This window comes from Cebidichthys violaceus, unplaced genomic scaffold (assembly GCF_023349555.1).
Source record: "Cebidichthys violaceus isolate CVI_PGR_0920_01 unplaced genomic scaffold, fCebVio1.0.p SCAF_134, whole genome shotgun sequence".
In the NCBI taxonomy this organism is placed as follows: domain Eukaryota; kingdom Metazoa; phylum Chordata; class Actinopteri; order Perciformes; family Stichaeidae; genus Cebidichthys; species Cebidichthys violaceus.
In genome coordinates, this window is record NW_027176301.1 from 48,315 (window position 1) to 70,756 (window position 22,442).

General features: G+C 42.2%; 1 protein-coding gene across 7 annotated transcripts in view; it reads left to right on the top strand.

The window, feature by feature from the left end:
• Nucleotides 1-11,800: 11,800 nt before the first annotated feature.
• The window catches only part of atp11c (ATPase phospholipid transporting 11C), a 40,213-nt gene continuing 29,571 nt past the window's right edge, over nt 11,801-22,442 (top strand). For 6 of the 7 annotated variants that reach the window (XM_068708130.1, XM_068708136.1, XM_068708137.1 and 3 more), the window contains exon 1: nt 11,801-12,333. In XM_068708130.1, the coding sequence (XP_068564231.1) occupies nt 12,307-12,333 (27 nt within the window). In that variant the 5' untranslated portion in view covers nt 11,801-12,306. Of the gene's footprint in view, nt 12,334-18,432; nt 18,560-22,442 lie in introns of those variants that run through there. The other variant, XM_068708133.1, reaches the window with a different exon arrangement.

A 22,442-nucleotide genomic window follows, 5' to 3' on the forward strand; every position in this document is an offset into this window, starting at 1 on the left:
CCTCTGTGTTTCTGTCGCTGATCCTGTCCCCTCAGTGTCATAAAGTCATCCTCCCGTCTCCCCTCGATCCCACAGTGGCCGTCTCAGTCACGCTGCTCTCACAAATAGGCCCACTCACTCACTCACTCTCACTAGCCCACTCACATTTTTGGTCACACACATTAAGTCCACTCTCACACAGACGGCAACAACCGCAAACACCATATGAATTCCTATGGCAATAACTAAATGTATTATATTTTGTTTGTGGACGGATGTAAACTATTACATGCAGTAATTATTCTAGATTAAAATCGGTTAAACCGTGCTGACCTGCTGGTGGTTCAGTCTATAAAAACTCATTCTATGCAGCCAGACATTGTTCAAACCCACATAACAACATTCTAAATTGAAAGATTCCACATATGTGAATTTCTGGGGAAATGTGTGAACAATAACGCACAAAACACCTCAGAATATTTCTGTTTGATGGAAAGATGCAACACGGAGTCTAGGGTTGAAATATTTCACCGTGTGTAAACAACACATAGCTTTAATGAAGCCGATACAGAATATATGTGATTCTTTCATATGGTGCCAACCCTGAAGCTACTTCGGAGGACAAAAAAGGGAAAAAGTATATTAAGGGGTTAAAGGAGAAGAGAACAGCACGAGGGCTTTAACGCTTAAAGCTTTTGTAGGCTAAATGTCCTTCTCCAGTAACTTGTTTCTTAAAGAGGGGCCAAATTACACTTGTCTGAATAGAATATTTAGAGCAAGAGGAAATTTACACTTTAGACAAGCACTATAGGAACTTAAATGATTTCAGTGTTTTTGCAATATGATACAAACATGTATACAGTGTTCTAAAGAAGAGCACACACTGTGGTAAACATAATGCCACAGCTCATTTGAAATTGTAAACAGGTTGAGTGTTCATAGGTGTCACAAATACCTCCCAGATGAATGGATCATGGTCTTGGAGGCGATAGTGGAGCCCTGGGGTCAACCTGGGCTTTCTCTGCTCCACTCTGCATATACAGTATCAATGCCAGCAGCTGTGGGATTGTTTGTACACAGATGCAGGGGTGCTTGATGATAATTGCCTCGCAGCTGCACTCCGAGGCTGGAACTGGGTGTTTCCCCCCCCCCCCCTTAGTGGCTCATATTGTGTGTGAAGCGTTAAGAGCAGGAATGTGGGAAACAGTCGTAATTAAAGTATTCTGTAACTCAATTAAGGACTCTTCCCCTCCCCCGCAGTCCCCCTGAGCCCTAACCGCTATCCTACACCTATCTCCTGCTAGCCCGGACTTTTCGTGTTTGACAAATGTCAGGACCGGTTGCATTGAGAAAAGAGGGATTTGTTACGTGAAAATTCGAAGGTAAGAGCGTATATGAGGTGGAGAAAAGACAGTGAAGTGGAATAAATGGGGAATTGCTGTTCCGCAGAAGGCTGCTAACGTGGTTACCACTCAGAGGTGAGACACTCATTACAGCCATGAGTCATTTTTCATTGGCTGTTATCAACTCACTGTGCACAGAAGATGGATGGATGACAATTACGCTGATGAAAACCTCACATGCTCTTATTGGCGGGAATAGGAGCTCTCAACAAAATCATTATGCGGGTATTTTTGAGTTACGTTTTCCAAAATAGCAGCAGTTGTTTAAGGCTTGTAAAGAAAAGCAAACTTCCAAAACACCGTTTTGCTTTTAGTGTTTTCTCAATATGTGGAAAAGTGGTAAGTAAGCAATAAAATTCACGTCGTTTGTTCTAATTTCCCCAAAACTGCCGCAGGCTGGTACTTTGAACAATGACAGGCAACAATCAAGGTGCTCAATTAACTGTATAACGATTAAGACATCAATTACCAAATTGATTGATGAGGCCAAATGATCCGATTCATTTTCTCCAACCAGCGTAAAAATTGGGGGCAGCAATATGAGAAAATTTGTTGAATAATGGTTCGGGTGTGGAAGCCCTTCGCCATGATAAAATGTGTAATTTAATATGATACAAAATTGCTGTTAACACTTAAATAAATATTTAGAACGGAATATACAACAGGATTACAACATACGAATTATATATTAGAGAGCAAATACAAACACACTAAAAGGTTTAAAGATTCGCTCAAATGTAGTTTAAAACAACTATTAATGTAATTGAATTACTTTTCTTTAGCTTTTTTCTCAATGAATGCTTTGATTGTATAAGAGCAGTTAATGCATCAGATGAATGTATTTCTTTTCTCTATTACCATTGATGCTGCTGATGTTCCTCTGCCCCTCTAACAAAAGCCAAAACAATGTTTGAAGAGCGCCTTGAGACCAGCTTGGACTAAGGCTTTAGTTTTTATTCTGTTCATGTTGTCAATGTGTAGAGGGATAATTGAAGCGATCCTTGACTATGGGATCTATTTATACAGAGCATAATTCCCTCTGTATTCAGGCATTATCATGGTGTCAGAACAAGCACAATGGCACAATAAGGTCAATATAATGAAACTCCAAAACAATATGGTGTCATTCTTAGAATAAAAAGCGAGGCATTCCCGGTTTGTTTGGTCTTGAACTTGTTGCAAAATGATCATAATCATGATATGATAAATATATTGTCAAATAAATTGAAATACATTTTGTGTTAATATCTAAGCAATACCATCATACCATGAAAGTATAAAAGTATTTTGAATGTCAGTTTAGATATAGGAAAGGAAGACTTTTGTGATTTTTACGATAAACATTTTTACAAAAAATGTTCATAGATCTTTTTAAACTAATATTTTAAAGTACCTGTTTTGTCCAACAAATATAGATTTTCTTTAACTTATTATTAATACATATTATGATTATTATTAGTAGCAGTTGTATTCTTGTAATTCAATTTTAATTACCATTTTATTACTAGTGCTAAACAGACCTAATTTTATGTGTCCCACTATGACTTCATTTCTTTATCTTCAGTTTTCCATTAATCTCAGCAGCATCTGGAGCCAAAATTACATCAGTTATCTGCTTTTTCCCATTAGCAATTTGACAAATACCCCCCTTTATAACAGCCCCATATCATTCTGCTTGACTTTCCCCCTGGGCCTGAATTCAGTTATTGATTGTCCGTTCAGTTTCACTTGGAAAAGGTTGATAAAAGGAGGTTTTCACTTTCTCAATTCGATGTGACAGCTCCCTAACAAGAATAATGGAAAGCGCCCATTCACAGGCAAATCAAGCTAATCCAGCGTGCCCCTCCACTCTCAATGGAGAAGTCACAGTCCTTCCCGACCCATTCCATCACAAGCCTCTCTCTTCAGAAACCTTCAAAGTTAGCCCAACTCCTCCAAAAGACAACATTGCTCTTTGTATGGCCCTCTCACTCACCATCAAATGGATAAATAGGTCGATAAATGTATACAAAGTCAGAGGGGAAACAAAACTGAAGCATATAATCGGTTTGTTTTATGTGTAATCTGATTTCACTGATTCCCACTCCTCATTCTATTTGTTGTCAACAGCTGATGAATTGATATTATCAGAGCTGTTGGTGTGAAAACACACCGGTCTAAATCAACAAAGTGGATTTTATTCACACATAAGTCTTATTTATCCTCAAAATGAGAAAACAATAGCACCCCCCCCCCTTCCCTTCCCTTCTTGTTCTTTACTGGAAAGAACTGCGGTTTTTCTTCTAATCCCTTTTTCTGGGCAGAAACCAGGTGACAAAGCAAAGGTGCTTGTGTGTCTGTGTGATTCACAGTAAGTGGGTAAGCGTGCAGGCTTGACTGTGTGTATGTCTTGTGTAAGTGCATGCATGTGTGCTGTATGCGTGCGTCGTAGGTGGAAAATATCCCCTATCTAATACAGACAATCTAAACTACAATGTAAGTGTATGACTGTGTAGTCTCTGCCAGAGGCACTGTACATCTTACATGACACCATCAGGTGCAGTGGGGACACTGAAAGAGGCTGGAAGGCTGCAGAACAGAATAATCAAAAGTTTCCTCTATATGGCGTCTACAGCAGGCGCATCAATAGGATCCTTTGATAACAGCCAAAGCACCAGAGAAAAGGTGAAATAACATAAATAATCTCAGTGTAATTGTTTGTTGCAGTGCTTATATTTACATTCTTAAAGAATGCTTCAACGTGTGTTCTGTTTGGACTGCCCAATGTCTCATTCACGTTTGACTTAACAAGACTGAACAATGACTTTGTAAGACTTTAGGCAATTAAAGTGCCACAGGTTCACCCCCATTCTGCTTTTAGAAAAGAGAAAAGGGAGATTAACATGATTTTGCTTTATCCACCTCGTATAAGCCTCAAAACCATAAAACACAACCCAAAGGCATCCCCGTCCTGCTCTGAATGTGCACTTGTTACTGCTCTCAATTCGGCTTTCAGCCCCCTCTAAAGAGACAAGGCCCAATCACAATATTGTCAAGGCTCTGTTGGTTTTCTGGTTCAAATCCTTGTTCACGCTGTTTGCTGAGTACTCATCTGCTGTGACAGCCTTCAGACAAACAGTGAGTCCTGAAAGAGGTCTCCCACAACCAGATCTTTCCTGCTGGGCAGCGGCTGAAACGTTCCTTTCTCTCTCCATCAAGTGGAACCCAGGCTATTGAGTTGGCCCCTGGGATCCCTCCATTGAGGTGGGCTATGGGCCAGTGCTTCGCCCCTCCTTGTCCTGGGCCACCCTCATTCTCCCAGCACACCTGTACCCCTAAACCCCATCGTGGGAACCTCCTCGCTGCCTCTGCCACCTGAGCTGCTCACTGTGCCAGCTGGGCACATCTGACAACACCATCGGGAGTCAAAGCACAAAGAGACCAAAGATAGTCACAGCGTGCCAGCTCGATTGAGCTCTTAGAACTTGTTTTTCTGGAAAGCTGTCTTGTTTACTGAAGTAAGAGAGATTAAGGAATCTCTGCTGAAGTTATGAATCAAACTTGTGTGTCAGTTTGTGATCTATAGCGACCATTTACGATTTGCATATCTGAAAAATGCACTCACAAAAACACATTTCCAGCCTCAGATCGCAGTCCTCCCTGCTTACTCACAACCTCCCTCATGCACCCCTACCCTCTAAATCTCCATGGCACACTGCAAAAAATGGCATCAATTAATCAACATTCATGAACCGTTTACTTGAGCTCCCCTTTGTGAGCTGCAGGGCCTAATCCAGACAGAGACCAGGCTGTTCTGCAGCAGTGCAGACTGCGTCACTCCACCCTTTGTGGGAGAAACCCATCAACTGGTGTTTCAGGGAAATGTCTCCCCCCACTGAGAGCTTAACCTTCCCCCTCTCTCACCCTCTTCCTCTTGTGCCCCCTCAGTACTCAGGGCAGGAAGCTCTATCTCTTAGAAGAGGCCATCCATCCATCTTGCCTCTTCCAATCCAATTCACAGCCGCTCCACATGTATGAAGACATCTGTCCATATTTGATCAGATATTCCATTTTGCTGCAAATGATCCCACCCTCCATCCCCACCCATGAGGGAGGCAGCTATTTAAATGTGCTGATACTTTGCTGCATAATAACCTGCCAATTCTTTGCCTTGCAGAAGAAGCAAGTTTAATTGGGCTGTGCATTTAGAGCTCTTCTACAATTACACAATTACAGCGGAGATGCATTTCTGCACGTTGCGATGTTTGCCCCAATTTACTGCACTTTTCATACAGTTTAACACTGGTTCCCTTTTCAGAGGATGCAAATTTGGCTCATTTGGCTTCAAATGAAGCATAATTGCTCATATTGAAATCTACACCTTTCTGCAAGAGGTTCCTGCCAGTTAGTTCTCATTAAACCTAAGGAGAACAAAAATTCCCAATTCTATTTCAGCGCACATGCCATCTGTATCATCTTGTGTTAAAAGCAAGGAAATTGGAGACAAAATGGATGCTGAGTGCATGGATGGAAAACTCAAAAATCAGCCTGTTCAAGTTGGTCGGTGCAGAACAACTTTTTTTTCCCCCCCTGTTTTCAAAATTTCTCACCAATAGCATGAATTGGAAATTTAGTCGGAACGTTTTAGTGAAATGAACCAAGGGACATGGCTGATTGAAATTAATGCTATTTTCATTGTTTTCAAATACAGAATGTGTTTGCTGTGTGCAACCTTAAAAAGCATTCAATTAAGTGCAGCCTAATTAGTTTGGAGGGCATGTGCGGCTGGCCTCTCTACATTCAAAACACAGAATGGTGTGTCAACCCCGACATGTGATCACCATCAAAGTGTTTTCGACTCCTTCCTCCTCTTTTATATCACTGTCTTGAAAGTTATAGAAATACGAGTCTTCTAGTAAAAGGCCCTCTGAGTCTGAAGTGGTGGCCTGAGCCCTCTCCAAACAATGCCTTACAAGATACTGTTTAAATTCATATCCGCTCGTCCTTTCTTACAGGGGGACAACACAACAAACCACTGACCCACTGATACACAATTAGAAGTGATGCGGCAGTTAAGGCTACAAGCAACTCTGTTTAACCGTCTGTCTTTGACCCTCCACCATTGAATAAATATAATGCCCCCAATGAGAGTAAGACACTGAGGTGGAGTGAAAAGAGAGCTGGGGAAGATTTTAAGCCACACATAAGTAGTTAAAGACCTTTATAGAGTATAACACTATTATCCCTGCTGAATGAAAATAGGATTTAGTGTTTTTTCCACTTAATTTAAATCAAAAGAGTCCCCACCTTACATATTGCACTGGTAATGTAATGGAGAGAGACCCACAAAAAAGGCTTTGTGGGTCTGACACCTCCTATAGTGGGACTGTGTTGTCCTGTGAGCAAAAGGGAGAAAAAGGTTTTTCTTCCCTGCGTTGCTATCTGCTAACACATTCTAATTGATGCCGCTGCATTCCTCCACTGGATGCATTCAGTGAATAACGAGCCTTGGACTGAATACCCATGAATTGGTCCCCACCAAGCAAAGCAGTAAAGCCTTTGCCCCCCCCCCCCCCCCCCCATCCCTCAGCCTCCCCGCACCGCCACCATCGCAACCACTACCAAGCACCACCTCCCCACCAAACCTTCCCCAAAGCTCTACTCTAGCTTTACCGCCCATTAAAGCACGACCATTGTGCAGAGATGCAGTCCACAAAAGCTGTCAATCTCTCCGGGTCCTCCAAAGCTTGGACTCACACAGACTGGAGTGACAGACCTCCCCCTTCACCCCCCAACCCCATGTTCCCCCAAAAATCCTCTCCCTGAAAACTTCTCAGCTAACTATCCCCCACCACCCTCTCTCTCTCTCTCTCTCTCCCTTGCTCTCTCTCCCTTGCTCGCTCTCTCCAGCCCCAGTGCACAAAGCATCAATCTGTCTTCAGCCCCAGCACCCTTGGCCCTTTGTCCCATCTGCAGGTGCCTCTGAAAGCACCCACGGTCGCCCCAGCCTCTGCGCACGCCACGCCTAGTCCAGGGACAGGAACTGCTGACAAAGGCCCAGTGTGGGAATGAAGGATGCGTGGAGGGAGGGAAGGGGGTGTCGGAGGGGGGCTGCTCTAAGACAGATGGCTGGGGAAGTCTCCCAACTCCTCCACAGGGGCTGTCAGTTTAAATTCAGAACTACGAATGCGACTCACAGGGGAAGAACCAGTAAAGGAATGTCCACTAAATTCACCAAATACTGTACACCAGGGACCAGAACACAGAACCAGCAGCACTCAAATACAACGGTTATAATTCATTCAGTGAAAAATAAATTATCTAAATTAGAAATGTAAAAAAAACTCTTAGAATAATTAAAAAATAACGATATGTTATGCTCAAATAAATGTTAAGTGTGTCCTAAATAATTTTTGTTTGTTTAAGATTCATCAGTACAAAAAATACTCTCTAACAAATATTTGTATTATTCTCATCAGTCCTTGAGCCTTACTTTCACTTTGAAACGAAATTTCGATTTTCATGCAATTGCCTGACGGTAATTCTTTTTTTATTATCTGCACACAGCTTACGGTACTGAAATACATTAAGACATACAGTAAATACATTTGTTAAGTTTATTTATTTATCCTTTTGAATATGCATGAAAGGTTTTGTTATGTCTTATGTGATGTCTTGCGATGCTCTTGTATTCTGCATTCACTGAAAGGATTTTAATTCTAAAATCTTACCAAATGCAACCTTTGAAAGACGTTGCACATGTACCGTATGTGCACATGTGCAACATACTTCAATTTCAGTCTTTGAACAGAACGTATATTGTAATAGTTTAGTCCTCAAAAACACCAAACAAAACATTTTTAAATTGCAATGAACTTTACAACAGTCCTACTTGAAACTGTAATCACCTCTGCAGCCCTGCTCCGGATTTCGGTCTCAGTGCAACAAGTTGGTTACATCTCATTGATGTTACTGGGCTGCCACCATGTGGACATTCATTGAATTGCAGCAACCAGTTGAAAGGTCAATGTATGCACCTTGGATATGGATGCAGTACTGAGTGAAGTAAGCAGAAGACAAATATCACTGCTGTCTGATAATATTTGCCCGTGCCTGAATCAAAAATCTTTCTATATATTTTTAGATATTTCTATTTTTTTTTCTACCATTCAAATGTGCTGACTCCTAGTCATTTATCCGCATGAACAACAGCTCAAGATTTACCTTATATTCATCGATGTCACTTTAACAATTATAGCTTGACATGTATAAAAAGCCGGTCCCTCTGGCTGAGGATATTGAAGGGCTTTTATGAGCGTTTGGACACAGTGCTGCTTCAGATCTTCAGTTTGTCAGAGACATCCCAATATTTCCTTGAAGATTCAAGTTCACGAAACGATCCCACCCCTTTACTGCCCTGGCCCAATCATGCATCACGGCTGGTGTGATCCCACTACAAGATGATCTCTAGTTTTGTCTTGAATTCTATTACAGTAAAGGGAGGTTGAAGTCGTGTTGATGTCAGTCACTCTGAGAGGTGGGGAAATGGTAATGAGCCCACAGTTTATATGGTGTATGTACCTTAATGCTGTAGATTTCTACAAATGACATTGGAATTCAGTGTTCTTAGCTACACTGTAGCTCACTAAGTGTTTGAAATGAAGCATTTCTTCGTTTGGCCACATGGTGGCGATAGTATCCAATTTATCGTGTTCATGACTGATGTATTTCACTTTTCATTGCTTATAATAATATAACATAGAAACTATACAAAAATACTTATCCCTTAAACTGAAATAAATTGTAGAGAAAAAAAAATAGAACAACCTTTTGTATTTTAACAGCAATACCTTAATGATACACAACACACATCTTTATAGTGATTGATTTCCATTACAAGTAAGGTAGCTACAGTGTCACAGTACAACATGTACAGTATGTGTTGACAGTGCTGTCACCTTGTAAAGTAAACATTTACAGGTACTTAGCCAGAGTTGTAAAAGATGTCAGTTGGCCTCGGCTTGATGACGCGTACATGTGTTTTCTCTGCACCACAGTTAGTGTTAATCAAGCTGGTTACTTCCTGATGTGACGTTACTGAGAGGTCCGTGCAATGGCACATACTGAAACCACATTCTGCAAACGGGGAGGTCCCGCAAATGTTTTGACTTTTAAGAGCTCTTAACTTTGAAATGATTTTAATAGCTCTGTTTATAAAAGTCCAAACAATTCTTGAGGAACAAGTCAGCCATGCTCCCAGGAACTGAACAATATGTGAGCTGTGTTGACCACACCGCTTATGTAACACCTTACAAAGCAAAAAAGCTTAATAAATGACCTTTAACGACTCAGTGATTTTGTTGAATCTTGATTTGGATTTGACTGCTTACAATACGTTTAAGGTCAATTGGTTTCATTTTGTAACACAAAGAAAGAGGTGCTCTTGTGCTTTTTCTCGTCAGGGTTGACTAGTAATAGTTTCCACTGAACAAAAAACACAAACCACATATGATCATCTGATATTTTGTGGTTCAGAACAATAATTCACACACAGACACTAACAGACACACAGCATCATGGTGGCTGTGGCTGACTTTGCTGGCTTCCTTCATCGTGAGAACAGTGTCTGAAAGTTATGTACGAATATCTACAGTATGTTGCAGCATAATTATGCTTCCTCTCTTTCCCCACTTGTGACCATTTGCAAACGTGGCCACATTTCATCAACAGGAAGGGCGTCACTGACGCAAAATGCAAACCGGTTTCCACATGCAAATAGCTGCCAGGGTCCCTCATGCTGTGGCACATACAAATACAAATCAGCCTCAGTGTCCGATTTCTGTTTGTGACCTCCATGTTGTTTGAACATCATTTTAATGTCACATTAAACGTATTGCATTTACGGCTAGAAGTCAAGATATAATCCTTTTATTCAAGGTTATAGTGATTATATTTATGACTCAAAATTACACAAATCATAACTGTCATGTAGGTTTTAAAAGCATTACTTCCCTAAAAGTGAACAATATGGGCAATTGTTTAGAATTAAGACATTGTTAACCACAGATATTAGGTTAGTTGTTTTTTTCCTGTTCCTCAGAATTTCAGCTTATTCTGCTTTTATCTGCTTCAACTTGTGTCACAACAGCAGACATTTTCACTACATCTGCACATTTTATCTGATGACACCAGGGTCATCAGATAAAATGATTGATAAAAATCAAGATACAGATGTGGTTTTCTGCTAGAAAACCACATCTGTATCTTGATTTGTATCTTATTCTGTTCAGTCTCCCAAACATCGCACGATACTCTTTAAAGCTAGAGGCAATAAGCAATAAGCAATAAGTAATAAGTAATAAGTAATAAGTAATACGTAATATGTAATAAGTAATACGTAATACGTAATAAGTAATAAGTAATAAGTAAGTCAAAGAGATTAGCAAACTTGCATGATTTCATTTCACAAGACTTACAACATGACACTTTTTTTCCACCTGCCTTACAGCCTTTCCTCCAACTTGCACTCCAAAATGCAGAAGAGAGAATATTTCCTAAACAGAAAGATCACATGGCATATCTACCATGTTAACATTTATTGTTTAAGGTACACATGGGTTTTAAAGGTCCCTGGGCGGGTAAGTGTTGGCTGATCAAATACCAACAAAACAAGAGCTGAAGGACATTTGATGTTAGAGCTCATAAATCAAGTCCCAAAACGTATTTAGCCTTCGTAGTTGTACGTTTGATTCTTAAACTTCTCTATAAAGATGTCAATGTTGCAGCTGTTAAACCTTGAAAGCACAAAACAGATGTGCAAATAATTTAAAATCAAGACTTTAATCAATTCTTAGAGCAACTCCTTCAGGACCTGCAAATAACATGCGGACTCTAGAAACTTACCATATGTGTTGGAGGCTTTTCAAAAAAGTTCTGTGTTACAACATCATCTAAATAAACCTGCTATTTTTAAGGGAAGACAGTATTAGTTTTGGGGAATAATGAGAGCCTAGTAATATTTCTACAGGCTGCAGTGTAATCAAAGTTGTTTTGTATACCAGTTGCATTGTTTGCAATATGTTTCTGTATATATGTTATTTATAAAAGATAACCTGTTGCTTGCTTTCGCTGCATCTTTAGGTTGTGCTGAGATATTTCTACAATATTCACCTACAGCTTTTTATCCATCATTCTGTTATGATGGCTGTAACTCTATGATATTAAAATCCTCCTTTGCATCGTCAGAAATGTACAAGAGGCTTTTATTCAATGCTCAACGATCCCTGAAGTGCAATCACAAACCGACAGTTCTCTCGTGCAGAACATTGTACAGCAAAGGTTGTAGTTCAAAATCAGACCACATTACCCATAATACACTGTGAGCGAAAAGTCGCCGCACCTTCGCCGGGTGGAGCTTGTGAACGTGGGGACGTTTGTGGGCTGCCGCTGGAGTGGAAATTGTTTGACAGGGAGAGAGGTGAGGCGACCTGTGCAAGGGGGATTTTGAAGAGAGAAGTTAGTGTGTTTTTTAAGAGTGTCTCCGGCAGTTCGCGAGTCATCGGTCGAGGCACAAATGACTCGCACGAGTCTCAGCAACAGTGCAGCGAGAGAAATGTCAGGGACCGTTCCAGCCTCGAGCGAGGGGAAGCGCGACTAGTAGGCTTTCACCGCAACGCGGAAAAAAATATTCAGGGGTGAGAGAATGCGAATGGTGAGAAGATACCGAAATCAAACAAAATGGAAACGATGTAGCGTCGCTGCGACATTTCATATAGCTAGAACTAACGGTAGAGTAGAGAGTAGATAGCTAAAGGGGCTAGCAGGTTTAACTAACATACATGTAAAGTTATTCTCCGGGAGAAGCTGAGAGCAGAGCCTTGGAGGCGTCTGTTGAATCGGGAGAGTCCACCAGTGTTGCGAAATCAAAGAAGATAATCACAAGAAGATGCTACGGAGAAGACTGAATCGTTTGGTATGTGTGCATGACACACACACACACACACACACACACACACACACACACACACACACACACACACACTAATTGTTAGCTTATGCCATCCTGCTGCTCCTGCTAGCGTTTTTAACTGCAGTGACTATGTATGTCCTGAAAGAATGTTCACTGGCATTCCCAGTATTTTCCTTTTTTTTTCTCCCTTCCACATTTTGGCCGGAAATCCGTGAGAAACTTACAGCAAACTGTTACTTCACACAGCCTGGCAGCACGAACCCAGCGGTATAGTCTCACTTCATTGCTCTGTTAGCTAACTGCTAGGTAAGTTCTTCTGACAGCCAGGAATGTCACGACGGATGCAAGTGGATGTTAGCTAAACTAAGAGTCATTTTGTCTTTACATGTAAACCGTTAACCTTCTCCAGAACCCGTATCATCAAATGTTCAGCGAGCCTCACCTGTGACAATGTGTGTAAAACACAACCCAGGAACTACAGCTCTGGTGAGAGAGCAGGCTATCTCATCTACCTGTCTCCAGAGACCTGGACTGCGTCTCTCTGGGGTCCCAAAATGCTAAAAATATGCACTCTATTTAAAGACACTATGACCTGCATCCAAAGATACTCTGTGTAGCCTTTATGCTCAGCATTACAGTTGTAACAGTTAACGTAAGCCGGTTAAATCAATTAGTCACATTTGATAATTGATTTAATTGAATCATCCATAAAATGAGCCAAACTGTCACTGGATTTAGCTTTTCTAAATTTGAGGATTTGCTACTTTTCAGCGTTATGTTTTTTTTCTAGATGGAATATCTTTGGATTTTAGACAATATAAGAAAAAAAAGAAAATCAATAGTTTATAATTGCGCTATAGCCCCTCTTTGCTCTAATGTTGCTTTCCATCCATCCACCGGATTTCTTGAATTTGGCATTTTGCCAGCGTGAACTGCTTTGACATCATATTTCACGATTGGTCGATTTAATGCTTACCCTTTTTAAAAGTTCACCCATCGGCTTCACTGCCCTTTTCACATACATTAATCAGCCATGAGTGGGCTAGTTGAAAGTGGAGTAACTATCCGCAAGGCCAGGTTTATAAATGCTAAACCGCCTTTACTGCCTCTTTATCATCCTCCTATGCACCAGTAACCTGTTGTCGCCGGTGGTTTGAATCCCCCACGGGCTATGTGAGCAGTATAGATAGCGACAGTGAATAAAGGGAAGCAATATAATAATTATAGTGCCTGACCCTCCTTCTGGCCTCACTCTAAGTGTTGCCAGGTCAGCTGATTTTTTTTTTCTTCCCCTCCTTCTGGAGAGGATTGCTGCTGTAATTTCTCTCCAGTGTGAGCTGTAAATAATATTTTGTGCGGGGCAGCCAGCCACACTGCCATTGATGCACACAGTGCCGTTATCTGACACTCTGGCTGTCTGCCTCCTGATACACACTGAAGCCCACGGGGGGTACATGTGCATCATGAAGCGGGAGAACAGATAGAGGGAACGAGTGTGACTGCTCATACCAAAAGGCACCGAGGAGGCTTCGTGTGTCTCACTTGACTCTTTCTTCCACTACGATGCACTGTGCCGCTAAACCCCAAGTGTGTCTTTGAAAAATCAGTAAAGATGGCTATGGCTTTTCATCGAAGGGGGGGGGGGGGCTCCAGAGGTTGTAATGCTCTGAGACAGGAATGCAAAACCACACGGTTGCCTTTGATGTTTGTTTCAAGCCCTTGAAGGCAGCAGTGTGATCTGTGAGAGGTGGAGCCTGGCGGTGATAGTATTCATTGAGGGAGCCCCGGCCTTGAATGCAAGGAGAACAGCACCGTCGCATGAAAACACCATCACCCAGGTAGCACCATGTTAACCACAAGGCCTCCTCCTACTCTCTAGCTTGGTTGAAATCACACTTGTGAAGTTTCTGCTTCATATACTTGCTACGGTACTACATTGTAGTACCGTAGCAAGTATTCCTCGGCTCAGTAATGAAGTACACTGAAGCTCGACAGGTGCTGTTACCCACCGTGAAACCAACGGAATTGCTTTGACTTAATACAATTATAGAATGTAGTGCTGAAACAATTAGTTATGTAATCACTTAGCTAAAGAAGCATTTTGATAATCAGATAATAATTGATTTATTTAAAGCAAATCTACTAAATGTTCTCTATTTCTAGCTTCTTGATTGTGAGGATTTGCTGCTTTTGTTTATCTTATGTGATTAGTAAACGCAATATCTTTCAACTCTATTTTAGAACACTTCATTTCCCAAACAATTAATTGAAGATAATAATAAAACCTCTTGGGGTTATTTAGGCGCGAGCTGTAGAACGCTTAGATATTATGTATTTTGTCTCGGCAGCATGCTAAAATAACTTGCCATTCAATCGAAGGATGGTGAAGAGATTCTAGCCTCCAGTTTTTCCTTTTTGATTCACAAGCACTCCAGTGATGTCTTGACATTTAATACATTTTTTTCCCATGCTATGCGAGTTGTTCTAGTTTTTAGGGTGCAATACACTTGTGTGTTTAAGGCTGTGTAGTGCAGTCTCAAATATTTAGTGCCTCTGCTCAGGGGTCCTGCTCTTTCTCGGCAGGGCTTCCCCCTCTCCCTTCTGCCCTCCTCTCCAGCTCTCCTCAGCCCATCCACCCTGCTGCAGACTATTGCACTGGAGCCTGCCAGTCTCACATCTGTCTCTACTTGACTGTGACCATGCCCTGGTAAACAGGCCCTTACCTGGCAGGAGATGTTGTGTTGTGTATGTTTTTGAAGTGTTGCATGTCAAATGCGTTTGGAAGCCCCAGGGCTCTGCAAACCGGTTTCTCAGGTCAACTGAGAGCAATGGCGGCTCTGAGATGTGACACACAAACCTGCATGCTCACACTAACACAACTGCACATTAAGGTGGTTTTGTGCTAACGTAAACAGACAAGGTCGAATTTATTTTCAGAGACTTTTATCACTCTTCCCAGGGGAGGCTAATGTTCAGCAATAAAAGAGGATGTTTTTGTACCTGCTGCTGAACGATACAGTAGTTCCATCTGACCTGCGAGTGTTGGGCTAATGAGTCTAATTTCCAGCATTATAAGCACTTTCTAATGTCATGTACCTGATGCTGTTTTCATGGCTGCATTTTGGTTCTGCTGCATGACTTACCCCGCTTCAGAATGCTCCAAATTGTGTTTTTTATACTGCAGGACAATCTTGCTTTTATGTACTCTAGCTAGTAGCACCTGTTGTAAAGATATTGGAGCATTAGAGAGCAGTTAGGTTAAGAGTCTCCTCTGAAGGCAGCAGACCATACAAGGCTCCGTAGGACCATTTGATTTATCAGGTCTGTTTGATTAGGAGAGATGCGTATTGATTAGAGCTGTGCTCAGTTTTGCCGCCATTAGTCTTGCGCCGTGAATTGGCTCGCGAACAGAATTGCTTACTCTGATTTCTTTCTCTTCCTTCCTCTCTCCATCTGGTCTCCTGCACGCTGCCCAGTAATGGAAACCCAGCCAAAGGAGCTCATCTGCAACACACAGCAGGATAATAAATATATTTAGTGTGGGGAGGGTGGCAGTGTGAAGGAATAAACGGCCGGCGGTGGGACAGCGGGCTGATGAAATATAGTGGGGGAGTAAAGAAAGCCCTTCGTGACTCAAACCTGAAAAACTGGAAACCAAGGAGTGTACCTGTAGCCTCTTTGCACCTCTCCATCTCCTCCTCCGCCTAATGGACACTCTTTTCAGCTTCCTGTAGCGGTTCACATTGGAGTGGGCGGGTCAATTTAGATACAAGGGGAACCGTGGATGGCTTTTTGTGGCAATTTTCCACTTCCTTTTTAAAAGCTAGGTTGAATTCTCAGTTTGTACCTCTAAATAATTCAGGTTGCTTCATTTATTTTGAATTCTCCTCACATCACTCCTCCTTTTTTCCTGACCCACGTATCCTCGCCAGGCTAGCAGCCCTCCAAACCGCATGCTCGTCATCCATATATGTATAAAGGCTCATCCGGAGATTTTCTGTGCCATGCTCCAGCTCTAGCATTACCCAGAGAGCATTCGCAGTGAGATGTGAAGAGAATGCTGAGATGTGCGGGGGGGGGGGGGGGGTATTTTTTTTTTTTGTCTATGTCTCACTCTCTGTGTCTGAGCACAGAGGGAGGAGGTGAGACTCCAGCATCTGTGATGGCTTGTCATCCCAGTTTTTTGTTGTTGTTGTTGTTGTTGTTGTTGTCGTTGTCGTCACCTGACACAGAAAAGAAACCGCAAAGTCCATGTGAGGATTTAACGAGCGCTGCGTGACATTCGAACATTCCCCCTCCCACGCACACGCACGCTCGCATGAACACCCAGGTTAGGCAACAGCCTGCAATGAATATTTCCACGACAAAACTCCCAGCCCTGCAGCCGGTGCGGCTCAGTCACCGGGAGGAACGCGAGTGTTTTTAACGTGGCCACAGTTCAGTGGGAGAAGACGTCTGGTGAGAAAACCCAACCGCAAATCAAGCAAGCCATCTGAGCAGAAGCAGGGCAGAGCCACATTGATTTTTGTCATCAGACCCATTGCCCTCCAATGCAGTGTCTCAGGGTAATTAATTGAATAGCAATTACAGCCAGCGTAGCTCGGTACATTATTAAAGATAATGTAATCAGTCGGGTTGCAGTTGAGATGGAGTTTTTTTTTTTTTTTTTTTTTTTTTTTTTTTTATAAATCTTGTCAGCAGCATTAGGATGCACTGTAAATACCTTTCTGTTGGTGTTGCATGGCCCTCTGCCAGACATGGTGGGTGGGTGGGTGGGGGGGGGGGGGGGGATTGAAGCCATTGTGTTTTGCAGTTCAGTTAAGTTACAACCAGTGCACTACATAGGAAAAAGCAGCTGGATCCAGCACCTTCATTCTAAGTAGCTGAATCTGGTGATTTGTCACACACACGCACGGGAGAGGATGTGCACTTGGCTGGAAAAACCATACTCCATTTATGGCTACACTACTTTAAATTCTCTTTAATTATGGATTAAAGTGTGACTAGGCCGCTGCTCAAAATGTGCTCAGTTTGCCCGGTCATAAAGCACAAAGCATGGAGCTTTTTTCCCCCTCTCCATAAGAGCCCCATTCACTTTTGTCATTCTCTCCAGGACTTACTGAGCTAACTTGTCTAGAGGATGGTAGCTGTGGGGACAAAGTTCAAGCTGGAGTAACATATAATCTCTAAAGCAAAACCAAAGCCTCAGTAAATGGAAGCTTTAAGACTATAAACCAGTGAGAAAATAACTTGCCTGCTGAGAACTTGTTTTGTGAAGTTTAGGCTGCGCTCTAGCCTTCTATTTCGTCTGTGTACGCTTCTATTTTGAGGAACGCCGTGCCTCAGATACACCGCCACAGACCTCTTGTCAGCAATGTGTGACTTGCTTATACATTTCCTTCTGTAATGTCTACTGGGCTGTTATTTTTGTGTTCCGCAACATTTCTCTATCGTCCTCTCTTGTGGCAAACAGTGCCTGAGGTAGACTGTCCCCAGCGCCCACAGGTTTCCCACCAGGGATTTGCGTAGTTTGTGTTCACGACATATCATGATACAGCAGAATAATGGAGTACTCCTAGCTATATACGGACTGTTGATGCACACGCATACATGTAATCAGAATAAGACAATAGTTTTGATTTAACGACACTCGGCTTTCCCGTAAGCACAATTCCTTTCAATTCAGATTTAGTGAGAAACACGCATACTGACTTCAGTACATGCTTATCAATTTAGACACATTTAGACGATTTCATCACGATATGATTCCATTGAAAGACGTCAAACCATCGACCAGCCCTACCTCTTTATCTAGTCACGAAATGTTCATTTCTACACTTTAAACATTTCTGTAAACTGTAGGCGCTGCAAAATTATTTAGCACAATATCCGTCTGTGGCTCTTTTGAGATGACCAAATGATTTGAGGAAGCAGCTCCCAGTACGAGGTCTAGATGAGTTCCCCCCTCCTCCCCATTGTCGAGGGACTCTGTGTAATGTAGGCCAGTACCAGCCCATGGTACAGTACGCTCTGTGTCTCGTACAGCTGCAGGGACGCTCGTGGAACAATGAGCCTTTGCCTATCCCCGACAGCTCCTTAGGATCGGCCCTCGGTTCAAGTTGGACTATTATTGCTCTGTGGGGCCATTCATCACTGAGCGCAAACGGTGGACAGAGGAGAGAGAAGCCGCTGATATGGGCTCTGTAGTGTTGTTGGATCCATGATGGAGGTAACACCTGTTCGACGGGGTAATGGCTCTGCTTTTCCTTGACTCTGGAGCCTCAAAAAAAAATTATTTTTAAGACGTACCGATGAAGACGAGCACCCACTTGTTATAGGTATTTAGAGGACAGACAAGAACATATCAAAAAGTTTCGTTGTAACCTAACAATGTAGTCTAATAATGGTATGAATTGTCTAATATGGCTTTCCTGTGAGACAGTGTGGTCCTACTGTATTAAAAATAAGCTGGTTAAATGAGGTTCTCTGTGATTAAAGATGCGTCGAGATCATCTTGAGTGTCTGTTCACTTAAATTAAACAAAGCACCTTTGTGCTGAAATTAGACAAGTGAGCCCATGTGTTGTCAAATTGCTTTATTAAGAACTCGCACAGGAAATGCAACCGAGGTGAAGACTTCTCACAGTCATTGTAGTGACAAACCTTTTTCGCCGTCGGTTTGATGTTAATGTGTCTATATTTTTCTTCAAAAGACGACGTCGCCTCTGTAAATGCTCAGCATTGTCGAGGCAACGAGTGCCTGGATGTGTAATCAAATCTGAGAGAGTTACAATTAGTGAGACGGGGCGAGCGTGCAGGAAGGAGACAGGCCGGTGGGCTGACAGGACAGAGAACGAAGGAGATGGAGGACTGCAGTGACGAGCAGCGTTGACTCAACGCGTGCACCTTTCCCCTTGCATTCAAACATTCATCACTCAACTCCATTCAGCCTGTCATAAAAGCAACTTTATGTTGCAGTTAGGCCGTTTTTTTTTTTTTTACTGTTGTCATCAACATTTCTTGCAACGACTTACTGAAGGTTAGGCCTTTTTTTTTGGGGGGGGGTATTTATTCAAGCCAACTCTCAGAATATAATTCGATGTTTAGGCCTAGACTTACTCCAATGCACTCGATCTTATCTTGAGACTTTCCCTGTTATGGTTTTACTTGAATGCGGTGAGAAGAAAAACCGCTAATATTCACCACATTAAGAGGCAGATAAGGTTGACCTGTGATGAATCCACTTAATAAGCTGAGAGCGACATCATAAAACCTGATGGGATAGATAAGGTGCCGCTGAAGCAGATGTTGTTAAGTAGTCGAATATGATAAAGGACTGAGCCGCCCACTCCTCTCATGTACCGGTACGACTAATGAGGCATTAGACTGTGTGCAGCTCCGTTTTGTGCAGAGAATTGCATGTAATGGATACCGAGGTCAAAAAGGAACATGGACTTAACAAGGAATGCGTCGTCCTCGGTGTTATATGTATTAGTACGCGTGCAGGAGACAAAGAAGCCTATAGGGCCCCGGTGCTCTCTCTTTCACCGCCTCACACCTCATTAAATGTGTTTGAGTGGATTTTCTTTCCTGTACCCAAAGTTACAAAACCACAAGAGCAGGCGAGCTTTAACCTACCGTGTCCTTTTTAAACTGACTTCTTTTGGATTCGCTTCAGCACTTTTGAAAGAATAAGTTACAGGATTGATTTTGTTTGACCTCGATATCTATTTGTGTCAGGGTGCATAACGCTCTCTGTGCCAATGTCACACCTGCTGTCACTAACCCTTTCCCCTCTCTCTACACACACACACACACACACACACACACACATACACACACACACACACACACACACACACACACACACACACACACCGTGGTTGCATCTTGATTTGCCGGTTTGCTCAGAGTTGCTCGTCAGTTTCACTTCCTTGTCAACAAACACTCCTCTTCTGGTCACGCACGTGTGTATGCAGCCGGAGTCACGCTTCGGTTAAACTTTACTTGACAAGTAAAGACGAAAGAGTTACAGAGTTAAACACACTTTGCAGTCCTGAGAGCCAGAACCACTTACTCTATGCTCTTTGACAGATTTGCAGACCATAAATGGCCACATCTTTATGTCAAAGGAAACTGGATGTGGTGTTTCTAGTCTTGCGTGACTCACATGTTTGTGTCACCTGAGGGTCAGACATGATGATATGTGACCAGTTCAAGGATCAGGACAGCTGAGAGACGCCTTTTAAGATGAGTGGTGATCTCCATGAATAGGAACAGTAAATCCACTTTCTTTTGGTGTAGTGCTTTTAGATAACAGTAGTTGTATGGGTGTCTTATGGCATGAAATATGTGAGTAATCCTAACAGGAATCTCACTGTCTCACTGTCCCTTACATCTCTACATCTTAGTTAGACTAAACAATTCATGGATTTATCAAGAAAATAAATGCTACTTCAATTAAAATGTGATTTAAAAAGACTTATATGGTTGTTTGTCCACCGTGTGTGTGTGTGTGTGTGTGTGTGTGTGTGTGTGTGTGTGTGTGTGTGTGTGTGTGTGTGTGTGTGTGTGTGTGTGTGTGTGTGTGTGTGTGTGTGTGTGTGTGTGTGTCAGTAATTATAATGCAATCTTATAAGACAACAGCACCAGAGTTGAGTCGACGTCTCTCGTTTCCCATGGTTGCACTGTGAGGGCGTTACCATTGTGATGGGTTGTGTTACATTATGTACTTTTCTTGTTACCCAGTGTGTCTGTTCAGCTAACAGCATGCAGATTGTGACAGAGCGGGTTAGTCACTCAGCAGTGAGATGGTGTGACAGGATGCGGTGTCATCAGACCCGAGTCATCTTTGGGAGTTTTGGCAGTAGCTGAATGCAGCCTTATATTCCCCCCCACCCCCTGTCCCCTCCGGAGCCCATTTCACAATATTTGCATAATTTAATTTAGAGTGTCATTTAATGTAAAGTTTCAGAATCACTCAGTTCACTAATGCACCATTTATTTCAAATTAGCATTGGATGTTAGCTTTATTGATCTTCATTCACATTTCGTCGCTGATGCTTTCTCACCGAGGATGAATCTGCCGTTTGCTGTTGACATGCTGCCACTTGACTTTCACTTTTCCTTTACTTGCTCATCATTGGCATTGAATGGCTTTGTTTGACCTTTGACAATGATGTACAGATAATGCAATCACTTCCATTTTTCCTTACATTAGCATTTCTTGTCTGGCTGTGCATTGCGATCACGTAACCGCTCAGAAATGAAGCGGGCCTCGTGGTCTGACCCTCATTATATTTTACAGCGAATTCTCCACTAAATCAATGGCCGTTCAATAGTCCTTTTCTTATCTTTAGGGCCCCAGGGATTGGTCTATTTCCTCTTTTTTTATATATAGAATCTAATTGTAAGCATTAATTATGTGTGTAGGTGTCAACATTTCTTTTTGAGAATCATTTCTGAAGCCCAGAGCCGGTCCTCTAAGTCAAAGCTAATTTTGTTTTGTAAATTGTTCCTTACATGCATTTTTATATTTTGTGTGCGCAGCCCTTTTTTTTCTGGACCCACATTGTCTCCTCATGTTACACGAGGTGTTCGCTATATTGCATACTGGGAATTCTTTTACATTTGTAGCATTTTTCACAGAGTACACAGAGGAAGGATAACTGCCAGAAACACTGCATCTGATTCAAACAAATGAACAAAGTAGTCCATGGGGTTACTGCTCCTTCTGTGTGCTGGTTGTTGTTGTTGTTGCTGTTGTTGTTGTTGTTAGATAAAGAAAAACCCGGGATGTGCTTGTGTCCTTGGATACTTCCTTTATCTCGCACTATTTCTTCCTCCCACTCTCTCTCCCCTCATTCTCTGGCAGCCAGGTCCGTCTGGTCCTGCTGAATTAGTGTCAGTGTGTGCCGAGCGGGTAGGGGATGGTAGATTTGACAGCCATACTGAGGTGTGAACACGTCTGCTCATGCATAAGGGAGCATTATGTAAGCCTTTTGGTTCTCTTCTCTAGTCGGGTCTGGAGAGACGATGGGAAATATCTGGGAATTAAGATTTTGTGTTATTTGACGGCTCGTGAAATGCAAATTATTGCATAAACTGGAGTTA